Below are 27,402 nucleotides of genomic sequence, written 5' to 3'. Positions count from 1 at the left end.
TTATATGAATTACCACGTTTAATACTTCTCTATTAACTAAGCTCTTTTAACAGTTTTCAGATTTCTTTATTTCAGACAATAAAATATAGTATGGCCTTACCTACTGCAAACAAGGAGACTTTATAAAGGGTAGGGAAAACATAATCCATTTCACATACTAAATGTAAATATGTGCATTAAATAAAGTAATACAATAAACCTGGATTTATATGTCTCTGTACAGTGCATTAACAATTGCGTTTGAAATTGTAAAGCCATTTAGATTTGTCAATATGGCTTTAACGTGATGCAACTCCCAGAGTGACTTGTTTCCCCCATGCCAACCCCTGAAAGCAACAGAAAAGCAATTTTTGTTGGTCCTGTGACTGATGAGCCACTTACTAGTCTGATGCGGTTCAAGTAGCTTTTATCTCTCATCATGATGAATCTCTTATGGCTGATCATTTTTTCTTTCAGATCTGACAGTTGGGGCCTTTATGTCTGATACGGCGGTGCTACTGAGGTGAAGAGAATTTATTATGCTTTTTTGCACTTTAAACAATGTTCTTGCAATGATGTAGTCAGTATCTTATAACTGAGAATATAGCAGCATTGTCTGAAGCTATATAATATCTTCAAACAAAGAAAACCTGCATATTTTCTTTCAGTGACTATCTGTCAGTCTGCTTTGTATAATAACATAACATTTCCCAATAGAATGTTCTGGGGACAGAATCTAGTAGCAGTGGTATACGAAGATTATATAACATTTCTGCAATTTACAAATGTAAATACAAATGTGCATTTGCCTTTAAAAAAACTAAATTTTACAAAGCAAAACTTTACATTGGTTGTTCAGTTGCTTGTAAAGCCACACCAGCAGCAAATAGCTGTTATATAATAAGCATTTTCAATCAGATTTATGTATAGATACTTACTCTTTATTTGTTGCCACCTGTTTTGAAACAGGCTTGAGGCAGCAATTATGCCAGAATTCCTTGTCATGTCAAGGCTGCCCAGAGCAGTGTAAAAAAAAATCTCTGTATGCTGGAGAAAGTTGTAGTTTGAAAGAAAATGTCGTTCCATTGGAACTTTAAAGCCTGGTGTGTCTTATGATTAACCATGTGAGTTTTCTTTTAGTACCTTACACTAAAGTACTATAAGAAACACTGTATGACTGTATTTCTCATGTCTGCACTATACCAAAAAAAGATCTGGAAAGGGTACTTGCAAAAATCCTTTTTGGAGTATAATTTTTAAGTTGTCGGAAAAAACATGTTATATGTAGATCTGGAAAGGGTACTTGCCGAAATCCTTTTTGGAGTATAATTTTTATGTTGTTGGAAAAAACATGTTATATGTAGTACTATAGAGACCTATAATCCAAAATGCTTAAAACCTGGGGTTTTCTGGACATTTAAGTGTGGATCTATATTCCTTAAGTCTACTAAAGAAATCATTAAAACATTAATTAAACTCAATAGGATTGTTTTGCCTCCAAAATAGTATTCCTCATACAGATATACAGTAGGACCTGCTATCCCGAATGTTCAGGAACTGGGGTTTTATGGATAACGGATCTTTCCATATTATGGATGTTCATACATTGTCTACTTGAAAATCATGTAAACATTAAATACACCCAATAGGCTGTTTTTTCTTCCAATAAGGATTCATTATACAGTAATGTATAGTTTGGATCAAGTACAAGGTACTGTTTTATTATTACAGAGAAAAAGGAAAACATTTTCAAATATGTGAATTATTTGGATAACATTGAGCATATGGGAGACAGCCTTTCCATAATTCTGAGTTTTCCGGGTTTCCGGATAACGGATTCCATGCCTGTATTTTAGTTAGGAAAAAGTACAAGGTACTGTTTTATTGATAGAGAAAAAAAGTAAATTATTTAAAAATGTAAATTATTTAATTAAAATGGAGTCTATGGGGGATGACCTTCCCATAATTTGGAGATTTCTGGATAATGGGTTTCCAGATAATGGATAACATACCTGTATTGAATTTTAATTTCTTAGTTATTATTTTATAGTTTGTTACTACATATTGCATAGCAAAATACTTTGCAGATCCCTGAGCATTCAAAAAAGAAACTTTTCATTTTAAACAAAATACAAGAGGATTAGGACTGGCAATGGCAAGAGCCCTCTCCAGTAAGAAAAAACTAATATTATAGACTTGTTCCAATCACCAGGCATGGGAAACCTTATGAGGTACTCATATGTGAATGTAGCCTGCTACATTTGCTGCTCACATAAAAGTCACAGCAAGTGGGTGGTCTTTGGTTCATTCACTGACAAAGATAGATATCCTATCAATATTTCTCAATGCATGATTAGTTTAAATGGCTATATAGTAATTAGAAGTTATTTGGGCTAACATCTCAGGATAATAACACCTTTGAAACATAACAGAACATAATTATGCAGCACTATAGTTGTACTTGATATATCTGAACAAAACTGTTCCTAGAGAATTATGTCATTAATATTACATATTAATATTATTATTGGTAATGATAAGTAATGATGTAGAATCTGTGTAGTGCACTGTGCAGGTCCAAATTGGCAATTTGTGGGTTTTGGCAAATGGCAGAGGGACTGCAATAAGTTGCCGCAGACAGTCACTATTAAGTGGGCTGGTGGGGGGCTGTTTGAGCCTCTGTGTGCCTTAAATTCCAGGGCTTATTTTGAATCCTAGTCCAGACATGGCACTGTGAAACATGTTGGCTCTATATGGATAAATAATTTTTAATAATACAGGATATAAATTTGCATTTCTAAGCTGACCAAAAACAAATGGGATGTTAGTGTAGGAGCATGTATTTTAGTAGCCTTGGCCCAAAAGAGAAAACTATAGCAGTTTTATATTTAGCAACAGGCCGTCACATGTGATATTTCTGAGTTTTAGCTTCTTCATCTACTTTTTTGGCATCTATTGTAGGCTCCTGCGCAAGCAATACAGAGGGAAATGACTTTGCTAAAACAAGTCAGCTTAGGATATAAAGTACTTCCTGCTGATCATGAGGTCAGACTTTTAGCTGTTGAGAGTGGAACTTTGAACTGCAACCACTCTGTATGGGTGAGGATTCTGGGACACATATGTGCCTCCCTTAGTCCACCACTCACATAGCTCTTGCAATTGAGGTGCTGTATTCGTGGTGGGAGCACAGGTCCTTACATTCCATTTTGGAGAACAAAGCACTTGTAGGCGCTTATCCTTGATCTAGTGTACATCATGCACCCCAAAATTTGGTATTGTAGCAAATTTACAAATAGAAAATATTGTGGGAAAACATGGCATGAAGACACCTGGTAAAAGTTTATATGTCAGTTTAAAAGCAGGCCTGGATTTATGGGAAGGCCACAGAGGCCCTGGCCTAGCGCGGCAAGATTTTAGGAGCAGAATGCTGCCCAACTGCATCCTAATTTTATCAGAAGCACCGGGTTGCACAGATTGGTTTCAAGTTTACCAGAAATAAAGACTTTTTCAAATTACTTTCTATATTCTTTGTTTGTGTTTTTCTAATACTGAAGTGTAAAGTGTCATTTTTCACCGTCTAAAGAAGCTGTGGAGGGGGGTTGCCGACCCTGTAAACTGTTCTAAATTGATACATTTAGTTGATACATTTCTTATCTTTGTCCCTGCTGAGCAGAATGCATGTGTTTCATTAAAGGCAGCTGTTAGAATTGATACAACAGTTGCTAATGCTACAGAGATGCTGCTGAGAATTGTATCAACTCAATGTTGCAAAACTGTAACAGTTTACAATCTGCACCTGAATTACTGAGCTGCCTGACTGACACCAGAGACAGGGACTAAACTTTAAACTTAGATTTTGGAAAAACTGTAAAAAATTTAAAATGGAAAGTAATTGGAAAAAGTCTTTATTTGTGGTAAACTATCTGAAGCCAGCTGAACTGAAGTGTTGGAAGGTGAACAATCCCTTTAAATCTCCTGCACACTTAATCCCCAGTACTCTGGAGGACCCTGTGGCCTAGGGGTACCTGAAGCATAAATCCAGGCTTGGTTATAAAATAATCCCAGTAATGACTGAAACTATTGTTAAACCCTGCAGAAAAATCTGGTTGGGCAATTCTGTCATTTTCAGGCAGTGCCTGTGTGTGAACTTCAGTATAATGGCATACAATCCCCATAGCAATCAATTGTCTATACAGAAACTCTTCCTTCTATCAGTGTGTTAGGAGACTGAATAGAATAGGGACAGACAGACGAACAAATAAGTGCAATCTGAACATTTGTGGGGCAAAGTCACACATGATCCTCTAGCACAGTATTGGGCAGGGCCCTCTTTTCCTCTTGAATTGGTTATTGTTGTTTTTGTATGTATTCTTAAATGTTTAATATATACACCCATTTATTGTATCAGCAATGAGAAGATATAGGGATATTATAGGGAAATGGACACACAGAAAAACGTAAACAGAAAAAAACATGGTGTTTGTATTAGCAGCCATTTAATATTATATTGTGAAATGCTCTTTTTGTTTATTAATTTAATACAGTTTCATTGACTTTTTTACATTCTCAGTATGTAGGATTATTAGTCTTCATTCAGTTTTCTCCTTTAAACTGTTCAAACATAATTCTTCATTGTGAGTTTGTAGAGAAGCTTTTAGCTGTGCCTCTGCAATTAGAATAGAAAACCTGATTCCTACAGGATGTACGGTTTCCTTGTTTATCCTGTAAGTCAAATAATCACGAACATGATATTCATAGAGCATCTATATCCTCTGGAGTGAGACTGCTTGGAATAATGCCAAGTTATCTGTCATACATACACTGACCTTTTCTCTACCCCGTGATTGGAAAGAAAAAAAAAAAGATTTGTTGCATGAAGATTTGTAATGGAAGCACTTTGGTGAATATTTATAAATCCACCCCACTGCCTAAATATAGTTAGAACTGAGTGCCAAAGACTTCATATACTGTTGACGCCCATCTTTCTTTCAGTTTGTGAGCCTTACAGATCTGCTCTGAGAAGTGGTGCCCAACACCATGAGCCCTTGGCATTACTAACCCATGAGCTTGGTATTCTTGACCCATTTCAGTTTTCTACCTACAATATAGGCACCTTTTTATGTTGATGTAGATGTCAGTATTCGGAGACAATTTGCTATTTGTATTTTATATTATACTGCGTTTTTATTAATATTTTTATATGTTCTGTAAATCTCAGGCTTGATTCTGCAAAGCTACAGCGAAATAGCGCAGGGCCAGGAAAGAAGGAAAATCTATTTAAATTTAGAATAAAGATAAAATTGAACCCTTGCAGTTGATCAGGTGACTACCGACAACCAGATAGGATTTTTAATTGCTGGCTGGAAATTGAATAGAAATGAGAATAGTACAGGAGCTATATAAATTAATAACGACAACCAATTAAGAAAGGTGCTTAGAGTAAGCCAATTTACAGCCTACTGAAAGTTAATACAAAGGTGAACATTCCATATAACCACCATTAAAGGAACAGTACATGGTTCCTTATATTTTTTCATGTAACCTGCCCTTACAACTGTATTCAATTGCATTGTAGTTGTAAGGGTGATTTTAAACAAACACTATTTATTGGTGTAAGACTCACAACACTTTGTGAGAAGGATTCTTGTAATTTACTTATTTTCCATGTTTGTTTTAATAAAAAAATTTATATTTTATAGTCACAGGTAAAAGTTGAAAGGTTCCTTCTTTGAAATTCTTTTTTTCTTTTTGTTATTAGAACCAGGCCAGTTATTACAGTGGATGTTACAATTTTACTGCCGACCTCCATCAACATCACAGCTCTGCAGTGCCATGATGGGACACAACAAGTAAACTGTGTAAATGTCACTGTCTGCTTCAGTTTTCATGGGAAACAAGTCCCAGGAGAGATAGGTAAATCATGTTTGGGCAAACTATTATACTTCTTTGCTTGCAGCCCTTTCTCCTGTGGTTAAAATGCTGGCTTTGTAATTCTGTATTACATTACTACCACTCATCAGACAGTTTAATGCTTTTAGCATTCTTCTTAAGCATAAGAATCACATTTTTGTTGACTTTGTAAATTTAGCAGTCATCTCAGCAATGCAGTTATTTTTTATTTATTTATTTTAAATCTTCAAAAATGCATGTCTCTCATTCTGCTGCCTTGACTGTTTTAATTTCTGTCCTGCTCTATAGTTTAGAGGGTGGTGAGTGATCCTGTTTAAAATACATTGTTTAAATCTTTGGAGTGCAATGGCACATAGACAGTAATATACCTATAGCCCTACAAAATTCGCACCAGGTTCCCCTGGCACTCGCACCCATGCTTGCCATCCTGCTTACGCAAAATGCTTATTTCTGGCTGACCCCATGGGGGTCTAGTCTACCTGCTAGTTCCACCACAGCACATAGGCTGCTTTGATTTGTGAGCCAGTGTATTCGAGGTGGAATAATTTGGGGTATAGAGCAAACTATGACACTTCCCTTTAATAAAAAAAAATTGTGGGATGTAACAGTTGGTTTATCCCACGTAACACCCTTGTGCCATAGCCCTAAACTCTATGGATTAAATAGGGTTATTTTGCATAACAGCTGAAGTTAGAAATCTTATCATTAAGAAGATTAGTTTTAAAATGTTATTTTATGGGGCTATATTTAGTAACAAAATTTGTCCGGAACTAATTACTATGGCGTGAAAAATTAAATGGAAATATTGTAATTAAGTTTTAGGATAGTATTCCCTCTTTAAGCAAATTATGATATTCTGCAGGCCATTAGTAATTATAAAAGTTGCCAGAAACGCAGTAAAGAAAACAAATTAGGATGTATAAAACATTATGACTTTTCCAATATATGGCATGTTTTTTTTCTGAGGCCAATTTTCCAATTTCTCATGTAACCCTTAGCCAGAAAATATGTTTCATATCCCATATGCTGCTTGGGAATTCAACGGAATGCCAATAGCCAGGAAACTGCAAAAACAAATATGCAGAATTGTTACATAAAATAGGGCTCATTTAGGAATGCATTGTGCAAAGGAAAGGTAAGGACACAATTTTAATAATTCCAGAGTAATTGTAGCCACCTGTGGGTTTGCACCTGTTGCCTCTGATGTGTTAAATGTTCAAAAATGTACTGTTTTTGCCAAATCTAATCAATACTACTGCCAACGGAATAGTTAGATAACCTCTCTGCTATAGATTGTCAAGCAGTTTACTGTATTTGTGGGTAGCTAGGCAATATCATCCTCACTTTTGCTTCTTAGCTGAACTACTAGAAGAATCCGCAAGAGCTTTCTTTTCGCTATTTTTTCCCCCAAATTACATTAATTATATTGGCTTCATGTCACCTACTTTATTTATGTTTTGTTTTATGGTGACAAATCACTCTTAATATCTGTAATGGCATTACTGCATAGCATTGCTGTGTGTTGTTTAACATCCTTTTACTGGTCAATGACATAAATCTATGTGCAGAGACTCAACCCCAGAGCCTGTTTCTCTCTCTGAGGTCACCAGGCCTTCTCCGTTTCCATTCTAAATATTTTACCCTCAAGACAGAGTTTATTTTAGATGCTTATATTATGATAGCCTTATGGTGACCTTTTCAGTTTAAAAGCATTTTTGATGAATTTATCTACTCCACTAATGAGGGGAAAATATGAAGCCTTGGTGTGTGGTATGTAATGCTTACTGTAGGTGATAGAGCGCATAAACGGACTTCACAGAATATAAGTATTTGGTAAGCCAATGATTACCATTTGTACTTTTCTGTGCAGCTTTCCTGAACGCAATTCATTTTATAAATATAAAAGTATGTACTGAATCTTTTTGATTAGTACTAGTATCTAGAAATTCTTTGGTTTTTTTTCTAATGACAGAAATTTAATACAACAAAAGTAACTTTGCCACCCGTGTTGTTTTATTTGCCTTTAGGTTTTAATTGTCGTCACAGGACTGAGGAAGCGTTTAATTCCTAATGCAGAGTTCAATGTCAGCTATTCACTCAAGTTACTTAAAGCAGTGATTTGCCTTTAAGTTAACTTTTAGTATGTTATAGAATGGCCAATTCTAAACAACTTTTCAAATGGTCTTGTTTATTTTTTTTTTATGATTTTCATTGTTCTCACTCTTTCCAGCTTCAAATAAGGGTCACTGACCCCATCTAAAAACAATTGATGTGTAAGGCTGCAATGTTTTTGTTATTGCTACTTTTTCTTGCTCACCTTTCTATGTAGACCCTCTCCTATTCATAATCCAGCCTCTTATTCAAATCAATGCACAGTTGCTTGGGTAATTTGGACCCTAGCGACAAATTGCTGAAATTGCAAACTGGAGAGCAGCTGAATAAAAAGCTCAATAACGCAAAAACCACAAATGATAAAAAAGGAAAACCAATTGCAAACTTGTCTCAGAATATCATTTTCTAAATCATACTAAATGTTAAATGAAAGGAGAACAACCCCTTTAATCCCCATGTACCTTAGGCACCAAGCCATTACCCTTGAATAACTAATGTTATTTAAAAAATGAAATATCCCTACTTTCCATCTCTTGCTTCCATGAGAAAACATCAGTACTATGTGGGTGTTTGTGTGTCCAAACTGTAGGGCCAGTTAGCTCATACTTAGTACTTTGTACTTTGGTGCACATGGGAACATGATGCTGGTTAATCCATGATGATCAAAACATCCTCCCTCCAGCATCACATATTGGGCCAGTCAGTGAGTACCATACAGATTAGGCTAGTACTGTATATGGTCACCGTAAAGGGCTTCTTTTTGCACTGGGGCACCTTGTGTGACTGTAGGTAAAAAAGTATTGGACAATATTTATTCATATTGTAAAAAAAAACTTTATTATTTTCCTGGTTGTCATATGACCTGTAAAAAAACATTTATAAAATTATGCCAGACAGGCCTGGATTTAACTAGCAGACGCCCCTAGGCCCCTTGTTGTGACCGCTCCTCTCCCCTTTGCGTTCATGCACAAATTTCCCAATGGGAGATTTAAAAAACAAATTAGATCTCCTGCACTTCCCAGTGCTTCAGACCCAATCTAGATGTGCCACCCCCTAAAATCTTGCCGCCCTAGGCCAGAGTATTCATACATATTTGGTTTAATTTAAATTTAGCCTTTGCTTTTTTGTTTGAGGGAACCAGAGAAAAACCATGGTGACATGCTGGTGAATATGCAAACTCATAGAAGATTGTGCCCTGGTACAATGGGAACTTCCGATTTCAGTGCTCCAATGTAGCAGTGCTAGCTACAAAACCACCACAGCTCCTGTATAACAATCATGCCTGTTTTGGACTGCAGGGCATATTTGACTTGGATATGGCAGTTTCATTATAAAAATCCCTACATGAACTATCAACCCATTGTGTTTCTAAAGCACAACAGATAGGGGCACAAAGACAATATCAGCTGCCCCCATGTTGAAAGGAAAGGGAATTATTTATACAGGGCTTTTCTCCCATGAGACTTAAAGCACTTTACAGGGAAGAGTTTACATATTGTAGTAGCACTATGTACATTGACACACCATTTGATTAAGTGACTTTTCTAGGGTCACAAGGAATTGCCACTGGGATTTGAACCAGTGTCTATATCTTGAACTCCAAATCACTTAACCTCTAGGCCACCTAAACTGAGTCACTGTGAAAATAATTTTTTGTGCTGGAGGTTTAAATTCAGAAGAAACAACACACCCTTCCCTGCCTTTACCCCTGCCCTGTCACGGCCTTACAATGAAATAAGTGATGAAAGACTAAATTAAGGTGCTACAGTTACATTTTTAATTCTTATTCTAAAATCCTGTTGCAGAATTATATTACAACTTGTCGGCTGATGTTGCAAAGAAAGAGAAAAGCCAACAGCCCAGAGTGTTTTTGGTGTCATCTGGAGAGAATATTGCACAAGTTAGTGAGAAGCTTCAGCTAAGTCACATGGAAAGGAAGTGTGAGCAATACCTTGCCCATGTCAAGGTAGGTTAACAACTCGTAAATTGTTATAGTGAAAGTGGCTACGTATATGACCTTATATTAATAATCAAATATATATTGTGTTGTTATGTTAGTAAAATGCACAGATACTATGTTATTTAATAACCTGGCTTAGTCTGCTGGACAGCCTTCTTAATCACTACCCTTTTCACCCATGGGCACTGCTGGGTACTAAAACATATTAGACCATCAAGGTTCACAGACAGGGACTGACTATATTGGAGATTATTGTTGTAGTGAGCTGCTGGTTGGAAAGCAAAGTGAACAATTAGGTACTGGTAGCTTTTTGGTCATCATTGGAGAAGATGAGATCAAAATGGTTAATTTGTTTGATAGCATGATCAATTAAGGCAATGGACAGGGTAAGATTTGTCTCCTCTGATTAAGTCTGCACTACTGCCTGCCAGCGATTCAATTGTTAGTGATGGGGATGGCATTTTCATGAGATTTGTCACCGGCTGTATTGCATATTTCACCAACAAATCTTACTGCATTCAATTGTCCTTAGACCTAGACATCCTGCTTGTATGCCCTCTATAAATGAAATTCCTTATCAGTATAATCTAGTTGTCTCTCTTTAAAAATTACTTATATTGTCAGTGTAGAATTAGTATCTCAGCACTTCCAGCAAACAGAAAGGGACCTCCGTAATGTTCAATTTTGGCTCTGATAACTCATCATGTCATTCAATTTAAATAGTTCATTATTGATTTTCAATTGATATGAATGCTGTGAAATAGTGTGTGTGTGTTCTATTATGTCAAACAAAGTTTAAGGGTGGGTGGGGGTCATTTATTAACATTATGCTCTATCTGTAGCTTTTTATACCAGTACATTGGATGGCTTTGCTCACCCAGCTAGGGGATTTGCTGGACCAATGATATTATTTGATGAGTTATCAACTTGAGACATGTTAGTGGGTTTTGGTGCAAAAATGCATACTTTTCCATTTTTTGACCTGCCTCCCTTCATAATTTTCTGTTAAGCCAGATCGCCACGAGTAATTGGTTCTACTGGTGAATTTAATTATTGTTATACTTATGCTATGTTGCCTGTGATAGCAATTATTTAATCACGAGTGCAAATCTCCCCATGTCCCATTACCCTTTACGGTCAGTCCACACGAGCAGATTCGGGGAGATTTAGTTGCCTGGTGACTAATCACCTCTTCTCCTGGGCAACAATCTCCCCGAACTGCCTTTGCGTGTCTTCCCGGCCACTATAATGAAAAGTCGCCTGCGCTAAAGCACATGCAGTGCCCGAAGTTTCCTCGTGAGGCAACTTCGGGTGACTTCAGAGAATGAAGCGTCGCGTGTGCTTTAGCGCAGGCGACTTTTCATTAAATCGGATGGGAAGACACGGCAGACACGCAATGGCAGTTCAGGGAGATTGTTGCCCAGAAGAAGAGGCGATTACTCGCCAGGTGACTAAATCTCCCCGAATCTGTTTGTGTGGACTGACCCTAAAGCTAGTTAGAAATATTTTGATAAAGCCTTCCAGTTTGGTCACTTTTGACAGTTTACCCATGTACTTTCTTTGATATTGGACCATTTCTAATCAAAGGCAAGTAGATTTCAATTGAGCCCAGTGCCAAATCTGGATTCCACCATGATGTGTAAGATATCACTGGTCAAAAGAGAGGATTAGGGCTTGATATGTGTTATTTGGCTTGCAATTTGTTACCATACTGGACATGGACAGGCATCTGCTTCTTCATGTTGCCATTATCCAAATCCTTTGTACTTTTTATTGACAATTAAAACTGCATTTTTTTGGCATTTGTTTATTGAGGCTTTTCAAACCCTTATCTTTATAGCACTCTTTGTAGTTGAACAATGAAATGTCTGGAGTACAGAAAAAAGCAAAAACAAGTTGATTGTGTTTCAAGACACAATTGCTAGTGATATTTACTAACTGCATTGAAAATTTGTAATAGTTTTTCCTGTCTCGTATAACTGAATATTTGCCAATACTTTGTTAACCTCAACTGTTAATGGAAGGGCATTCTAGAGGGATTAACCATGCATGGCTTTCTAATCAAGATGAGGCATCAGGGTGTTGAAATGGCTCTTCTCTTTGTTTACTCAGCAAGATAAATTACATTATATTCTTGGCACTTAGCAGTAGCCAGACCCCTGATAGAGACCAGCAGGAAAATGTTTGTCACACGGCTGTAAATTGTGAAAGAATACCTTCAAGTCTCTACCAGGCAGAAATGCCATTCTCCAAAGAGAACAGAAATAAGAGCAAACTAGTCATTATTGTATTAAAACTGCCAAATAGAATTACATTTATCCTTAAGTGTATTGGACTATTTCAGATTCCAGAAGTCTAAGATCTTTTAATTCAATTCTGTTTCACTTTACAAGCATTTTTTTTAGAAGTGTTTGAAAAACCATTAAAAATGTAAGGGGAACTATCAATCACAATTAAACAGAAGGCAAAACATGTACTGTAGTTTAATAACACTGTTTTTGATCTATTTAATGAAACATGTACATAGTGAAAAACGCAAATACGATGTTAGATGTTAACTTCTTTTGGCTACTACTGTAGCCTGTATCATAGTCTTTCTTTTTTTGCCTCACAGGGTAAATTGTGCTCTTATTAGGGGGGTCATCGCTGTAGACAGAGTGCCACACTTTCCACCCCATTTATCACATTTTGCTCGTCCCCCCCCTGACTTTGACAGTCACTGTCCCTAATATGGACAGCCATGGTCCCAGCTATTATCTGGAACGCAGTGTCGATGTATGTCCACCTTACACTTGTGGGTATTGGATCTCATTTTTTTAACCAACCTGGCGACGTCAACCTTTTAAAAAGCAGGGTAGAGATTTTACGTTTAAGGGACATGACATGACTATATGTGTGTACCTACTACTCGATACTCACTATCCGGCTGCAATTATTGACTTTAAGTAAGCCGGTTATGACCAAATGTGGTATACCTATGACCTCTCTTTTGTAGCGGCTATATTTTCCTTTGACTGTAATATCTATTAAAGGGCATTGTTTTAATTTCCCTTGCCCTTATGCTACAAGGCTGTTGCTTTAGAAATGTTGGGCCTTAGTAATTTCCGGGGCCTTGCTAACTGGGTGAATTATTGTGGTAGCTGTAGTTCAGCAAGACCAATTCTAAGTGCGATATGAGCCGTTACCCTATGTGTCTTTTTTTTATTATTTTTAATTATATATTTTTTACTTTTGATTTTCATGTTTTATTCTTGCTACTTTTTCATTGTCTGCATTTCAAAAATGTGTTATACACATGTGTTTGTGTGTTTCACTATGGGGGTGGGTATGATCACACATCTATGACGTCATTGTAGTTTTCCCACCATGCACTGCTTATCTTGGGGGTTGTGGATTTTCTGTGTAACTTTGAAAAAGGCTGGGCATCCAGTTGAAACATTAGTTGATCTGCTACAATAAATATTTTCCTGATTTTGCACAATTAAGTCCTGTGAGAGCGGTATCTCCCTTGTCTCTACAATTATGATACAATACTGCACCCAGGCATCTTTGGATCTTAGATGTGAGGAGTGTCTATACATTTCTTTTTTTTGAAGGCCATGCAAAGGGACAGTATACTGAACAATTATAGATTAAGAAGGCTACATTTGTTTTGCAGGGCTTGTCATTAAGAACTGAAACACTACAATTTTTTTGCACAGGAAGATCCACTAGTTTGTTAGGGCTCCACATGAGTGAATATTTATCCAGTTATCTGGACAATCACATTACATGCAGCAGCACATGCATGACCAAGTACTACATCAATGCCTGATGCAGTATTTGCCCCCCAGGATTCTCTAGCCTTTACTATCAATCAGCCATGATGTTGGTCCCAAACAATTTTATTCATAGATACAATTCCAGTAGGGCCCCTAGTGGCCACGTCATCATGACAAATAATAAAATGCTTACCATTTTTAGAATTACAAGAATTATTTTTCTCATAAATTATCACAAAATGGAAAAACAAAATATAATGCCCAGGGAATGGTGTAGAATACAATTTTAAGATGGACACAAATATCATTCTTGCCAATATTGCCATTCTATCTGCCCATGCAGACTCATAGGTAAGGAATCTCTTAATCAAAAAGATAGCAATGTCATTTCCTATAAGTTCCTATTTAATGGAGAAAAAAAGCAACTGTTGGTTTATCTAGCACACCTAAAAAAAAGAGATGTTTACACTGAGTGCAGCAGTGCATTCATTAATTAATTTTTCTTATTGTGACCATTTTACAAGTAGTTCCCTGAAGATGTAGTATTCTATGTTAAAGAATAAAACTACATGACCAGAGAGGTTAACTAAGTATTCTAATCCAACTCTTCTCTCCTGTAGCCCTATTTGAGGAGTTAGGCCAACAATGCATACAGTAAGATGAGTGATATCACAGCAAGCAAATCTATATGGGAAGACATCTATGCATAGTTAAGAATTATATGTGTTTTAGCTGAGATCTAATTGCAGCTAAGAATCAACTAAAGGGAACTGCACAGCATTTCACCTACTTTCTTGTATCTTAATAAGGCCTCAGCCTGAGGAATGGAAGAATCTTTTTTACAACCTCACAACCATTACTTATCCAGAAGCAGCCAAACCCTCAAGGCTGTTACGTGTAACACTACATTTTGGTACAGTCAAAATATGGTTTGTTGTCTGTGTAAACTGCATCGAATTTTTATCAGGGAATATGTAATTAAGTCTGTCGGGTTAGCTGCAGCTTCTTGATGAATTATAGTTTGTGTATTATTGATTGGGATCTGAGGTAACTCTGGGGACAAAACCACTTGCAACATTCTAATTGAATGCATCTACTATGAGTGACCTAAACCCAATTTAATCAAGTGTACCATGCCAGCTTTTATAAAAATCATTTTAAAATCAGACAAAAAAAAAAAGGACCGTATAGCTGTTTAGATTGTATTGTTAAAATGCATTTTAGAATATGAAGAGTATGCTCTATAAAAATGTTTGACATAAAATCCAACTACAGAAGTAGGCTAGAAGAAATGTTATGTTTTGGGCTTCTTTACCAGCCCATGGCAACCACAAGAGGGAAGATATGTGCCTCTGAAGATGCCCCAGTAGCTCCCCATCTACTTTTCTGCTGATTCACTGCACATGCTCTGTGCTGCCATCAGTTACTGAGCTTAGGGACAGACGCAAAATATACAGTACACATAGAATTTAAATGTCACAATATAAGGCTGATTAGTGCTTAATACATATGTGTACTACATGGCAGCACAGAAACAAGTGCAACTAACATCAGAATATAATTATCAACCTTGTAACATCATCTTGTATTACAGACAAACCTAATTTTCTGCTTGATAAATAGCAACGACCCCTAAGCTTAGCTTCTCAACAGCTGCTCAGATCCCACTGAGCATGTGAGTGTTGTAGATACTTTCCAAGATGGTGACCCCCTATGACAAGTTTTAAGTCCTGGATTATTGCTGCTATTGAGAAGCTGAAACTGTAGGCTGGGCACTAAATTCTGTATATAAAATATGTAATTATTAACCGTATTCATTTTTAGAGTTTAGTTCTCCTTTAATAGCAATAACCACTAACCAACTCAAATATCCGAATCCAACGATTACTCCAGATAAACCTCAACCCACGTCTGTCCTTAATTCCTCAGCAGGCATCAGCAGCAAACCACTGCTTGGCAAGGAACAGACATTTTAGTAATTTATGTGGTTCAGTGTATATTCATTTTAATCTTAAGTTCACAGACCAGAACAAGCTTTGAGGATTGTAATATACATATTTTTGTGGTCATTCAACTTTGGTAGATCTAGACATTTAGCACAGTAGATTTCAGGTAGGCACTACAATATTTAATTACCCTATAAAAAAACAAAATTACATTGTGCAATGAGAAATTCAGTATACTACAATGAACACTATGAAACATTGTTTTCATACAGTGTAGAGCACGAAATGGCAGACTCCATTGTGAATCATTTGTCACCACTTTAATGCAAAGTATATTAGTTACAAAATGCAGAAATATTCAGAAATATAATCAAAGTCCTTCTCCTGCAGTGCTCTCAATTGCCATATGGTTCACCCAACCTGGGTTCTCTTTGGAACCTCTGGGAAGGTTGGCACAACCATACGGGAGCTGAGAGAGGACTCTAGTTATACATCTAACTATTTCTGAATCATGTGCAACTTTTAATATACAGATATGGAATCCATTATCCAGAAACCCGTTAACCAGAAAGCTCAGAATTACGGAAAGGCTATCTCCCATAGAATCCATTTTATTCAAATAATCCAAATTTCTACAAATGATTTCCTTTTTCTCTGTAATATTGAAAAAGTACCTTGCACTTGATCCAAATGAAGATATAATTTATCTTTATTGGGGGCAAAATCAGCCTATTATATATAATATTTACATGATTTTCTAGTAAACTCAAGGTATGAAAATCCAAATTACAGAAATACCCAATATCCAGAAAACCCCAAGTCCTGATGATCTGAATAACAGGTCCCATACATGTAATTTGTATTAAATTGATGATGATGTTCACAATGGAGTATGCTTTTTGTGTGCTTTTCATTTTATAGATTAAAATACCATTCACAAGTTTGAAAAACAGTGTCTTGCATTTACCCTTTTGCAAAGAAAAATCAGTGTTTCCTTGAGGCAGACTGAATTTTTTTGGGTGACTTATCTTTATGGTTTTCTCTAAATAAAATATTTATAACAGACACTATATATATATATATATATATACTGAAGCCAGATGCGCACGGATGCGCACGCCCACCTCTTTGCTGCAATAGGATTGGACTGAACGTCCCAGGCGAGAGTCCTGATTGGATGGCACATGAAGGGAAACGATATGGCGTTTAAAGGGCACGGTGTGACCGTTTTGGATACGGTTAGGAACTATCATGCTCTATTTCTCTTTGTCTTGTGTCCTCTATGTCCTTCATACCCTGCACTTCTACTTTATATGTTACACAGATGTTTTGACAACAATTCTGGTTGCCTAGCAACCACGTGCGCTGGTTTTGGGGCCGTTTGCTCACACATGGCTTTAAATGGTGGGGGTGGAGGGGCCCTCTGGTTGTTTGTTTGTATACTCCTGACGAAGATCCCTGTGGGGGATCGAAACGTTGAGATCAATAAAGAATTTTTTATTTTTGACTAAAAAACCCTGTGAGTGCCGCCTTTCTGCATACATGTACATACCTAACTCGGCAGGCACCCAGGTATGTACCGAAGTAAACGGTGTGCACCTTGTGGTCTATGAATATATATATATATATATATATATATATATATATATATATATATATATATATATATATATATATATATATATATAAATATTACAGGTTTGGGACCTGTTATCCTTTTCCGGATAAGGGCTATTTCTTTAATTTGTATTTAAAAAACAATTTCAATTAAAATGAACCCAATAGTATTGTTTTGGCCCAAGTAAGGATTAATTATATCTTAGTTGGGATCAAGTACAATGAATTATTACAGAGAAAAATACAATGTCAATATATTTAATTAAAATGCAGTCTATGGTAGATGGACGTCCTATAATTTGGAGCTTTCTGGATAACGGGTTTCCGGAAAATGGATACGTGTATATTACTGCTGGTAAAGTTTTTGCTCTTCAGCGCCCTCTACGCGTTTATTGGTTTTATTCTCACAGAGATCAGCTTGCATAGTACCTGACTAAAAGTTATAAGACAGGCTGTAAAAATTCTGCTTGCTTGAGAAAAGATTACCTTTGTTGGCAGGACTAAGTATGGTAGTTTTGCTTTCCAAGCCTTCAGTTTAATGCAATGACTTTTACTGATGAAAGTCTTGATGATTAAATGCAAGGAATTTCACCAACTGCTTCCCATTACAGCCAATGGGAATCTCAATATGTATGCCACATTAATAGAATGTCAGTTAATAATTCATCTTGCTATCAAGTCTGTAAGCAATATGTGGTCAAAACCCCCGGACTTTTTTAAATTCCAAAAGTATCCTAATAAGGAAACTTTGCAGACATTACATGTCCCATAAGCCCAAAGTTTGAGTTTGTTTCTGTTTTCAGTAACCTTTCTTATCGCTCCAACTATGCCTATGGCTCACCACAGGTCTTTTCCACCTCTGGAAATCACAGTGGGTTGCCCCATGAATATTGCCTGAAACCATATGTTTCAGGTTGGAGAGAAACATAATGCAAAGGCAAATATTTATATTCTGTGAAAAATGTAAAGTTACCTTTTATGCAGGTTTCTTTAAATATATTGTAATATACAAGATTGAATCTATCTGCTAGTGTCATATATATGTGTGTGTGTTTTTAATAATTTCTGACACTAGCAGATAGATTCAATCTGAATATAGAGTGGTGTAACTAGATATTACTGGGCCGCAATGCAAATTATTTTTCAGGCCCCCAAAATGTCTAGAAGTTGACTTGTTTTACCAATATTTATTGAAATTGTATATGAATTGGGGCCTCATTGGGCCCCTATACCTGCTCTGCTTTATCTGTAGTTACACCCCTGTATAAATATGTGTATATATATATATATATATATATATATATATATATATCTGTTGTTGTTATCATTAGTGTGTAGTTCAGTATCATGTTAGATTCACCAAATGTCTGATTTTAGGATTTCACATGTTAAAGGACCAGTAACATAAAACCAGTAACAAAAAAAATAAATAAAAGACACATTTAACTTTAAATTAGCAAAGTCTTTATTAAGAAATAACTTACAGATACTCCGCTTGCGCTCTTCTTCAGAAAAGGTGACACAGAAAAGCTTGATTTCTCCTCCCTGGCTATCTCCTATAGAAGGCAGAGAGGAGAAATCGAGTGCCGCATGATGGATTGTCGCCCTGTCGCTTCTCTGAAGAGGAGCGCAAGCAGAGTATCAGTAAGTTATTTCTTAATAAAGAATTTAAAGTTAAATGTGTCTTGGTGTTTTTTTTTTTCGTTATGTACAAACAAATTTAAAAAAAAAAAAAATTTATGTTACTGGTCCTTTAACAAATCACAAACCACAAACTATTTGGCTGAATATCAAACCACAATTAAATTCTAAGTCACCTATTAATATTTGAGGAAGTTATGTCCAAAATTATTTTAACTTCAGTTTATTTGAGCCATGTTTTCTTAAGGTGACAAGCACAGTAAAGTCACATAGAAATAATTGGTTTGGCCCAATGAAAAGAATGTAGCATATTTTAAATGCATCCCCCAACCAAAAACTGTTTTTGCATTGTGAGAACTGTAATACTAAGCTGAATAACATACACTGGAGAAGAATTGACTGTTTATTTCAGTGGTGTCCAAACTACGCCCCGCGGGCCAACTGCGGCCCATGATCCATTTTTAATTGTCCCGCAGCATTTCCCCACGCAGAAGGTTTCTGCGCCTCAGGGGCTCCCAGCCCAGAGCATTGCCCCATGCCAGCATGGTATCGTGCCCCAGGGCTTCAGCTCCGAGCGATGCAGAGCTAACAGGAAGCCGGGGATATAAGTGACACGTGGGAAGATGAAGTTTTAGTGAAACAGATCCCTCCAGTGTCGGACTAGGGGGCCCCCCATACCATCCCCTGGGTCCCCCAGCCGCAAACAACTCAGTGCCGCCGCCATTGACACCGCCCCCTCCCCGCATGCACAAGTATTAACGGCAGGACAGGACAACCAGAGAGGGAGTGCAGGATCGGGGCTGAGCTGGCCCAGTCCGACCCTGGATCCCTACCGAAACGTTTGATCTTGTGAACAGTGTTAAGAGCACCATGGAATAAAGCTTGAGATCACCCCGTTTGATGCATAAAGAGGTATCGGCTTTTCATTCATCAGTAAGATGTCTGACAGGAGGCCACAAGGTAAGCAAAGTGTAATCGTGCCACAGTTATTATCAGATACTTCAAAAGTTCTCTTCAAATATAAATAAGCAAATACCAGCAGAGTGAACTGCTGAATAACTTTATAGATGCAATGCCTGTAAAACTCATACAGTTTATCCACTTTTTGTTTGGTAAAAATTCAGCACCTAGGGGCAGAGTTACTATGGTTCAAATGGTAAGTTTTAATTTGAATTTTCGAGTTGTTTAAAACCACCAACTTGAATTCGAATTCAAATCCGAGATTTATCATCCCCCTACCCTGGAAGTAACTCGAATTCGATAGGTCGCCACCGAGGTCATGTAGAAGTCAGTGGCAGAGGTCCGCTGACCTATCTGAAGAAGTTAATAGCCTTCCTGAAAAAACTCGATTTGAATTGTGTTCCAATTAAGTTCAAATACGATTTGTGTTTTTAGGACGGTAACATTCATATGAATTTAAGACGTTCAAGTTTTTTCTTAAATAAGATATCATTTGAGTTTCGAGGTCATTCAAGGTCAGTTGAGTTCATTAGAGTTAAAAAAAAACCTCTAACATTCCACCTTTAATAAATCAGCCCCCTATGTTTAGGAGATGTTTCCGGATTTATGATATTTGTAATAGTTTTAACTCTTACCTCTGTATGTAATATAAGGCACTAAGTTTGCCCAGTAGCAGTAAACCATGGCAACCAATAAGATGCTTGCATTTAAACAAGTGATTAGTAAATTCTATCTGCTGATTGGTTGCTATGGGTTACTGCCCCTGGTCAAACTTAGTGCCTTTTATTATATTATCCCATTAGAATGGTAAGGATATGATTCAGTGCATAGTTGTTTTAGTACTTTATTCCCATTTTATATTTTGTATGGCATATTTATAGACAGCTGTTTTGCTGTCCAATTTTTTAATTCACAAAAGACCATTTTCTCAGCGCTATTTTTTGAATATTAGATTTGTCTAGAAGAAAAGTAACCACTTGGAGCATTAAAATGTCCATACATCAAATAATTTCAACTGAGCAGCAAACAAATGTGAAGTCAACTATATAAGCCGGTGCTTTCAACTTATTGAATAGCTCCCTATGCTTTGCAAAACGAATCACATTGCTAAAGATATTGATACAGGGGTCAGTATATTTTTGCAATCCACCCTGCCCCATGACATAATATTAATATGAAAAAGTGTAATGTTTGCAGCAATGTGGTGTATGAGACAGTTGGCCCATTAGATAGAAAGGACTTGATAGCAATGCAAAGATATATAATTATGAATAATGCAAAAACATGTTTAATTATGGTTTTGGTTTTCATTTCTATTTTATTATTACTTTTGCCCCATGGAGCTGAAATATACTTCATGTGTGCCATTTAAATCTCCAGTGCATGCTCTTTTGAGGAATTTGAGGCTACCTCCTGTAAGCTCTTGAACACAGATCCGTTCCATTCCCAGCATGTGTTTACATTAGAGTTCACAGAGTATTTTAGCCAAAAAAGGAACCATTGTCTGCTTTGGATGTAGAGGAATATGACTCTTGGTGGTTTTGGAGCAGAACCTTGCAATTTAATGAGAAAGTAGTGGTTTCCACTTCTGTGAGGTCTGTACTGACTCATGCTAGCAAATAAATGAGACTTTAACAAATTAATTATGTCTTTGAGCAATAACTTAAATTGAAGCACTTCTGTATTTCCTATGGAGCAAGTGTGAATACAGTTTATAAAACCACGGTGATCAGAGTCATAAAATAACATTTCAAACTACCACAGTTCTCTGTTAACATGTCGGTGTGTATAATTATTGTGGCAATAAAAATATGTTGGACTAGTATGCCATTTTAATGTAAAAAACAAGTATACCTCTTACTTGACGGGATTGAGGATAGGCTTTCATAAGGAAATGACCTTTCAGTTCATCTGATTCACTTTTTAGTTTATCTGGATAACTTAAAACTGAACCTACAGTATTATCAAACATGGGCCATTTTTCAGATTATAAGATAACCGGGTCATGGGTTGAGTGTTTCAGTTACATTTCGATTTGCCAAAACATATACACAAATACCCCCACCCACACAAGTGTCTTGATATTCTGTCTCAACACACAGACTGAGCTCATGTGGGATTGCAGAACTGTCTTTTGGGTAAAGCAGATATAAAGAAAATGTTAAAACTTTCATAGAGAATATGGATTTGTTGTGGCTTGTTGTGGTGAGAACAAAAAACTTCACTGGCACACAGGATATTTCAAGCAGGAAAAACCTTGCTAGGTATTTATTGCAGCATGCAACGTTTCGGGGTTACCCCCTTTTTGATGCTTGACAAAGGGGGTAACCCCGAAACGTTGCATGCTGCAATAAATACCTAGCAAGGTTTTTCCTGCTTGAAATATCCTGTGTGCCAGTGAAGTTTTTTGTTCCAGTATACTAGGGAGGTGGCCGATTCCTCCTGTTTGCTGTGCACCAGGTGTTCTCTATCTGATTGATTAGGGTGTGCGAGTGTTTCTTGAAATTAAATTGTTGTGGTGAGAAACACTCTGGATTTTTTTAATAGTGTATTAATAGTAGTGGTATATTCAGTTTTGCAATTATATATAGTTAAATAGTTAATTTGGTTGGATAAAGACAATTCTCCTACAGAGCTTGAGTGTGACCCACATACTGTAAGTAAAAATAAATCTTGTTCTCTGTGTAAATGTATACAGTACTTATTTAAATATTCACATGCATGCGCAAAACCAACTGAAACTCTGAGTATTTTGCCTCTGTCCAGAAGGACAGAGTCGGTGATTCAAGCTCCACACAAAGTCTGCTATTACAACATTGCCCAGCATAGCATTCCAGAACCTCACTGGTCCCTGCTATCTATCTATACTGCCCCATAATGTATTTGCAAAGTGTCATTGCGACATCAGAGAAAAAGTAACACAACTAAAATTGCAAAGCCTGTTACGCACAATAACTCCCAAATCCATCTCAATAAAGGAACCCCTACACAATTCCATTTAGTATATACCTTGCATCTATGTAGCCCAAATGCATAACCTTGAGCTTATTAGCACTGAACCTCATTTGTCAAATTGCTGCCCGGTCCTCCAAAGCAATCTGCAAAGTGGAAAAATCTGACTTGGAACCTATTGTTTTGCTCAATGTAATATCATCAGCAAGCAGAGTGGCAGGTTTCACGTATGAATGAACATTGAATATAAGGCAGACACTTGAAATACCCCACTAGCAACACTGGTTTAGCTTCATTAATCACAACTCTGTAATCTTTAGGCCAGTTCTTTATCCAAATTAGTTTGCTTCCTCTTGATTTGTTTGTATAGTAAATAATGTACCCCCTTTTGTAAAATATTAGGATATTATAAATCACAATGGAGTCCAATGGCAATATAAAGGAATGAGACCGAAGGCCTAGTACTTTAATACAGGTGATGGAACTCCAAAGTGACTTTTAGTATCCTAATATTTTGTTATGCACTATAATATGCACAGTGAGTCATGTGACAAGAATAATCACGAAGCATCTGATGATGTCATGTAACATCATTTATAAGGATATAATTTACAGTGTATTTGTGGCTCTTTTGTATTATAAGATAATAAATATACAGGGCCTCAATCAGAAATGTATAAGGCCCCATATGACAAAATGTTCAGGCCCCACCCCAGACCCCACACAGACCCACACCACTGTAAAAAAAGCCACACAAATATGGGCGCTAAAACATGAACACTAAAAACCCATTGGTGACAAGGGTCCCCCTACAAGTTAAAAAAAAACTTCACTGGTGGCCAGGCCACCAACCCTACAAGTTAAAAAACCCAATAGTGGCCAGGTTCCCCCCTACAAAAAAAACAATTGGTGGTCAAGGGTCCCCCATAAAAGTTTTAAAAACGTAATTGGTTGTCAGGGCCCCCAAGTTATAAAAGCATTGGTGGCTTGGTTCCCCCCATACAAGGTAAAAGAAAAATATAAGTGGCCAGGCTCCCCCTTACAAGTCAGGGGCCCCATAGAATTTTTTTTAAAAGTTGGTGGCCAGGGCCTCCCTCCTTACAAGTTTAAAATAAATTTGGTGGTCAGGGGCCACATTGAAAATATAAACAACAAACATTGGTGATCAGGGGCCCCATACGTAATTTAAAAAAACATTGATGGCCAGGGGCCCATTAAAGATTAAAACAAAACATTAGTGGCCAAGGGTTTAATTAAAAAAAGCACTGGTGTTCAGCGGAACTTACCTTAGGTTCATCTTCCTTGTCCTCGGCAATGGCAGCTTCTTCAATTTTCTTCGACTGTTTTTGGCTCCTTTCGTGGCTTCGGGTCTTTCGCTGCTTCAGCTCTGTTCATGGCTTCAGCTCCATTTGTGGCTTCAGCTCCGTTGGTTTTGGGTCTTCATCGCTTAGAGTCTACGGCGCTTCAGGGTTTCTACTCACATGTGCTTAAGGGGGTCCCGGCTAATTTGCCACACAACCGGGGCGCCCCTTAACCTTAAATTCTGGCGGGCCTGGGATGACTGTGCCCTCTATGCCCCTCCTGATGGCGTCCCGGTATATATTTATACAGTATATATATGCTTAAGGGGTTGTGGACAGATGGGTTCTTTCATACATATATGGTAGCATTGTTCTAAACCAGCTAGATTTAGGTCCATGATTTGCATAATGATTACAAGCATTACTGGTCTAATACAGTAATTAAGAAATCCCCATCTGAAGCTTTACTATTATCGGCAAATTCGATATCTTCAAAAAAATGTGGGCTTTGTTTTGAAATTTTTTCATTCAGCTTTAAGAAACTATTTCTGACCCTGGAGATTATACAGATTTTAAAACAATATGTCATTGATTGAAAATTTTCCATATGAAGAGACACCTGTGTGCTGTCTAGTCTGTGTTATTTTGCACCAAAACATCACTTTCCAGATCTTGTAAACATTCCCAGAGATTTATATTTGGAAGACTATTTTGGTTCTTGGACATAAATCTATAAGTTGTTTGCAACTAGTGACAGGGTCTTATGGAAAGAATCACCAGCTTGTATCTGTCTTGCTAAATGTGTATCTATATCAGCCCATCACATGCTCCTGAGAAATGTAGTCTGCGAACATAGGCTACATACACATTTATAGATTTATATATATTCTAGTAGAATTTCCTTTGCATGGCTCATCAATTTGGTCATATTAAAGCTGGGCCCAAAATAAATAAAAAATAAAAAAATTAAGCAATCAGATCAACTAGGGGCCCATTTACTAAGGGTCGAAGTGAATTTTCTAATGCAAAAACGTAGAATTTCGAAGCAGTTTTTGGGGACTTCGACCATCGAATAGGCCAAAATTAGATTCGAATTGAAAAAATTTCGAAAATTCTACCATTCGAAAGTACTGTCTCTTCGAATTCAACACTTCGCCACTTTAAGCCTGCCGAATTGCTGTTTAGCCTATGGGGAACCTCCTATAACCTTTCTGAGTGTTTGGCTAAGTTTTGAGTAGTCATTTTTTTGAGTCAGTATTTTTTTGTAAAATCGTTCGATGCGAACGATATAATCGATCGATCAAACGATTTTTACTTAGATCAAAAATGCCCGTTTGCAATCGAAAAAATATTTTGAAGTATCAAATTTTTTTAACTTTGAAATTCGACCCTTAGTAAATGTGCCCCTTATTGTGTGTTCCATATATGCATTGATTTTAATATGATCTTGTATGTCTATTTTCCATCAAATAAGGTAGTACCTGTAGTGATTGCTTCTGATTTACTTATTTATTAGTCCTGATTTACTGATTTATTAGTCCTATTAATATGCAAGTGGTGCAGTTTACCAATGATCCACTGTTCTTCCGATTGACTAAACAATCTTAACAGCATCAACTGATCTTTATTATTATTTTAGTCCCACGTATAATGGGCCTGATACAGTTCAATTTGAGTTCAGAATAACTTAACTCATGGCTTAGTATGTGAAAACCTCTAATGTCTAAGGGGAAATCTGGAATTGAATTAGGGGAAACTTTTTTCTCCTTTAATGCAATCTGGCCTAATATGTGTTTCACCTTATTAGTTCCCAGAGGCAACCATCAGTTTATAATTTGCTAATTTGTTTTATTAGCAATTATTCTTTCTTCCCTCTTACTGTAATTACAGTACAGCAGAATATTGCTTTATAATTCTAGACACACAAATTGTTTTCTGAAACACATGCTTTAACTTTATGACATTTCCAGAGAATAATTCTTAAATGTGTGCAACACTCTTTAATTTAATTAAAGAAATGTAGCTCTTATCTTAATTTTTTATTCACAGTGAGAAATGGTCACAGGTCTCTTGCTCGTAAAGCGTCGTCATTTTCTATTTTGAAACGAGGGTGATAGAAAGGTAGTAAGTAAGTAAATTGGCCAGAGATTATCGCACCATCTGCAAGAACTTTCATTATTTTCCTGAGTAGGAAGTGTATTGGGTCTCCATAAAACAGCTGTTAGTATGAATACATCATGAACCAAAATAGGCATACCATTTGTAGGAGCCAAATGTTAGTGAGCTTGGATTTATTTTCAGTTGAAAGAACTTATGAACAGATAACACCTGGTTTTAAGTCTTAATCTAGAATCAAGCACCTCTCAGTACTTAAATGGAAGAACATAATTGGCCTATACAGATCCCTGACCTCAATCCAACTGAACACCTGTGGGATGAATTTAAACACTGACCACAAGCCAGATCTGAACTCCAGGGCCCAACCTCATGAATGCTCTTGTGGCTGAATGAAAAAAATGTTCCACAATCTATTAGAAATCCTTTTCAGAAGTGTTACAATTTTTATCAAAGCAATTATCAATTTGATCAATTTGAGTTGTCAAATTTGATTCTGTTCAATGGGATGTAAAGTGCCCATGTGCATTTAAAGGAACTGTTCACTATAAAAATGAAATTGGGTGTGAAAAAAAAAAAATATTTCTAATATAGTTAGCCAGAAATATAATCTGTAAAGACTGGAGTGAGTTGAAGTCTAATGTAATAGCAAGAGCATTGTTTCCTGCTTTGCAGCTCTCTAACCTGTTACCAGTCTGTAACCAATCAGTGATTTGAAGGGGGGCCATATGGGACATATACTTGTTCATTTAGTTTGCATTTGAGGAAAGGGGCAGAATAACCAGACACACCCCATTTCTGATTCCCCTAAACTATTAGCTAGTAACTGAGTGCAGATGCTATAATGCATGATTAAGGCAGAGACTCAAAGCTTAAAATGTTAAACAGCGACAACATTTAGTACATGGGGCCCCGTACTTGAGCTTTAGAAATTGGATAACAGTAATGTAGTGTTCTTAAAACCACTGAAACACCAAACACTGGTTACTTTGGCATGCAATTGCTCAGGTTTCCGTTTGGATTTCTTCACATTTCATTTTCTCCCCACCTGCTGCTTCCTATAGTATAAATGCATCTATTTATTGGAAATCACTCATTTTCTCAAAGCTGGTTTGGAATAGGAAATCAACCCTGAAGGAGTGCAGACG

General features: G+C 36.8%; 1 protein-coding gene across 1 annotated transcript in view; it reads left to right on the top strand.

The window, feature by feature from the left end:
• itga9.L (integrin subunit alpha 9 L homeolog) overlaps positions 1 to 27,402 on the top strand; it is a 212,458-nt gene that overhangs the window by 75,664 nt on the left and 109,392 nt on the right. Inside the window, exons 13-15 of the mRNA XM_018267579.2 lie at positions 457 to 502; positions 5,738 to 5,892; positions 9,807 to 9,967. Coding sequence (XP_018123068.1) covers positions 457 to 502; positions 5,738 to 5,892; positions 9,807 to 9,967 — 362 coding nt within the window. The remainder of the gene's footprint in view (positions 1 to 456; positions 503 to 5,737; positions 5,893 to 9,806; positions 9,968 to 27,402) is intronic.

The sequence above is a fragment of the Xenopus laevis genome, chromosome 6L (assembly GCF_017654675.1).
Source record: "Xenopus laevis strain J_2021 chromosome 6L, Xenopus_laevis_v10.1, whole genome shotgun sequence".
Classification (NCBI taxonomy): domain Eukaryota; kingdom Metazoa; phylum Chordata; class Amphibia; order Anura; family Pipidae; genus Xenopus; species Xenopus laevis.
This window is presented reverse-complemented; position numbering and strand designations above follow the sequence as displayed.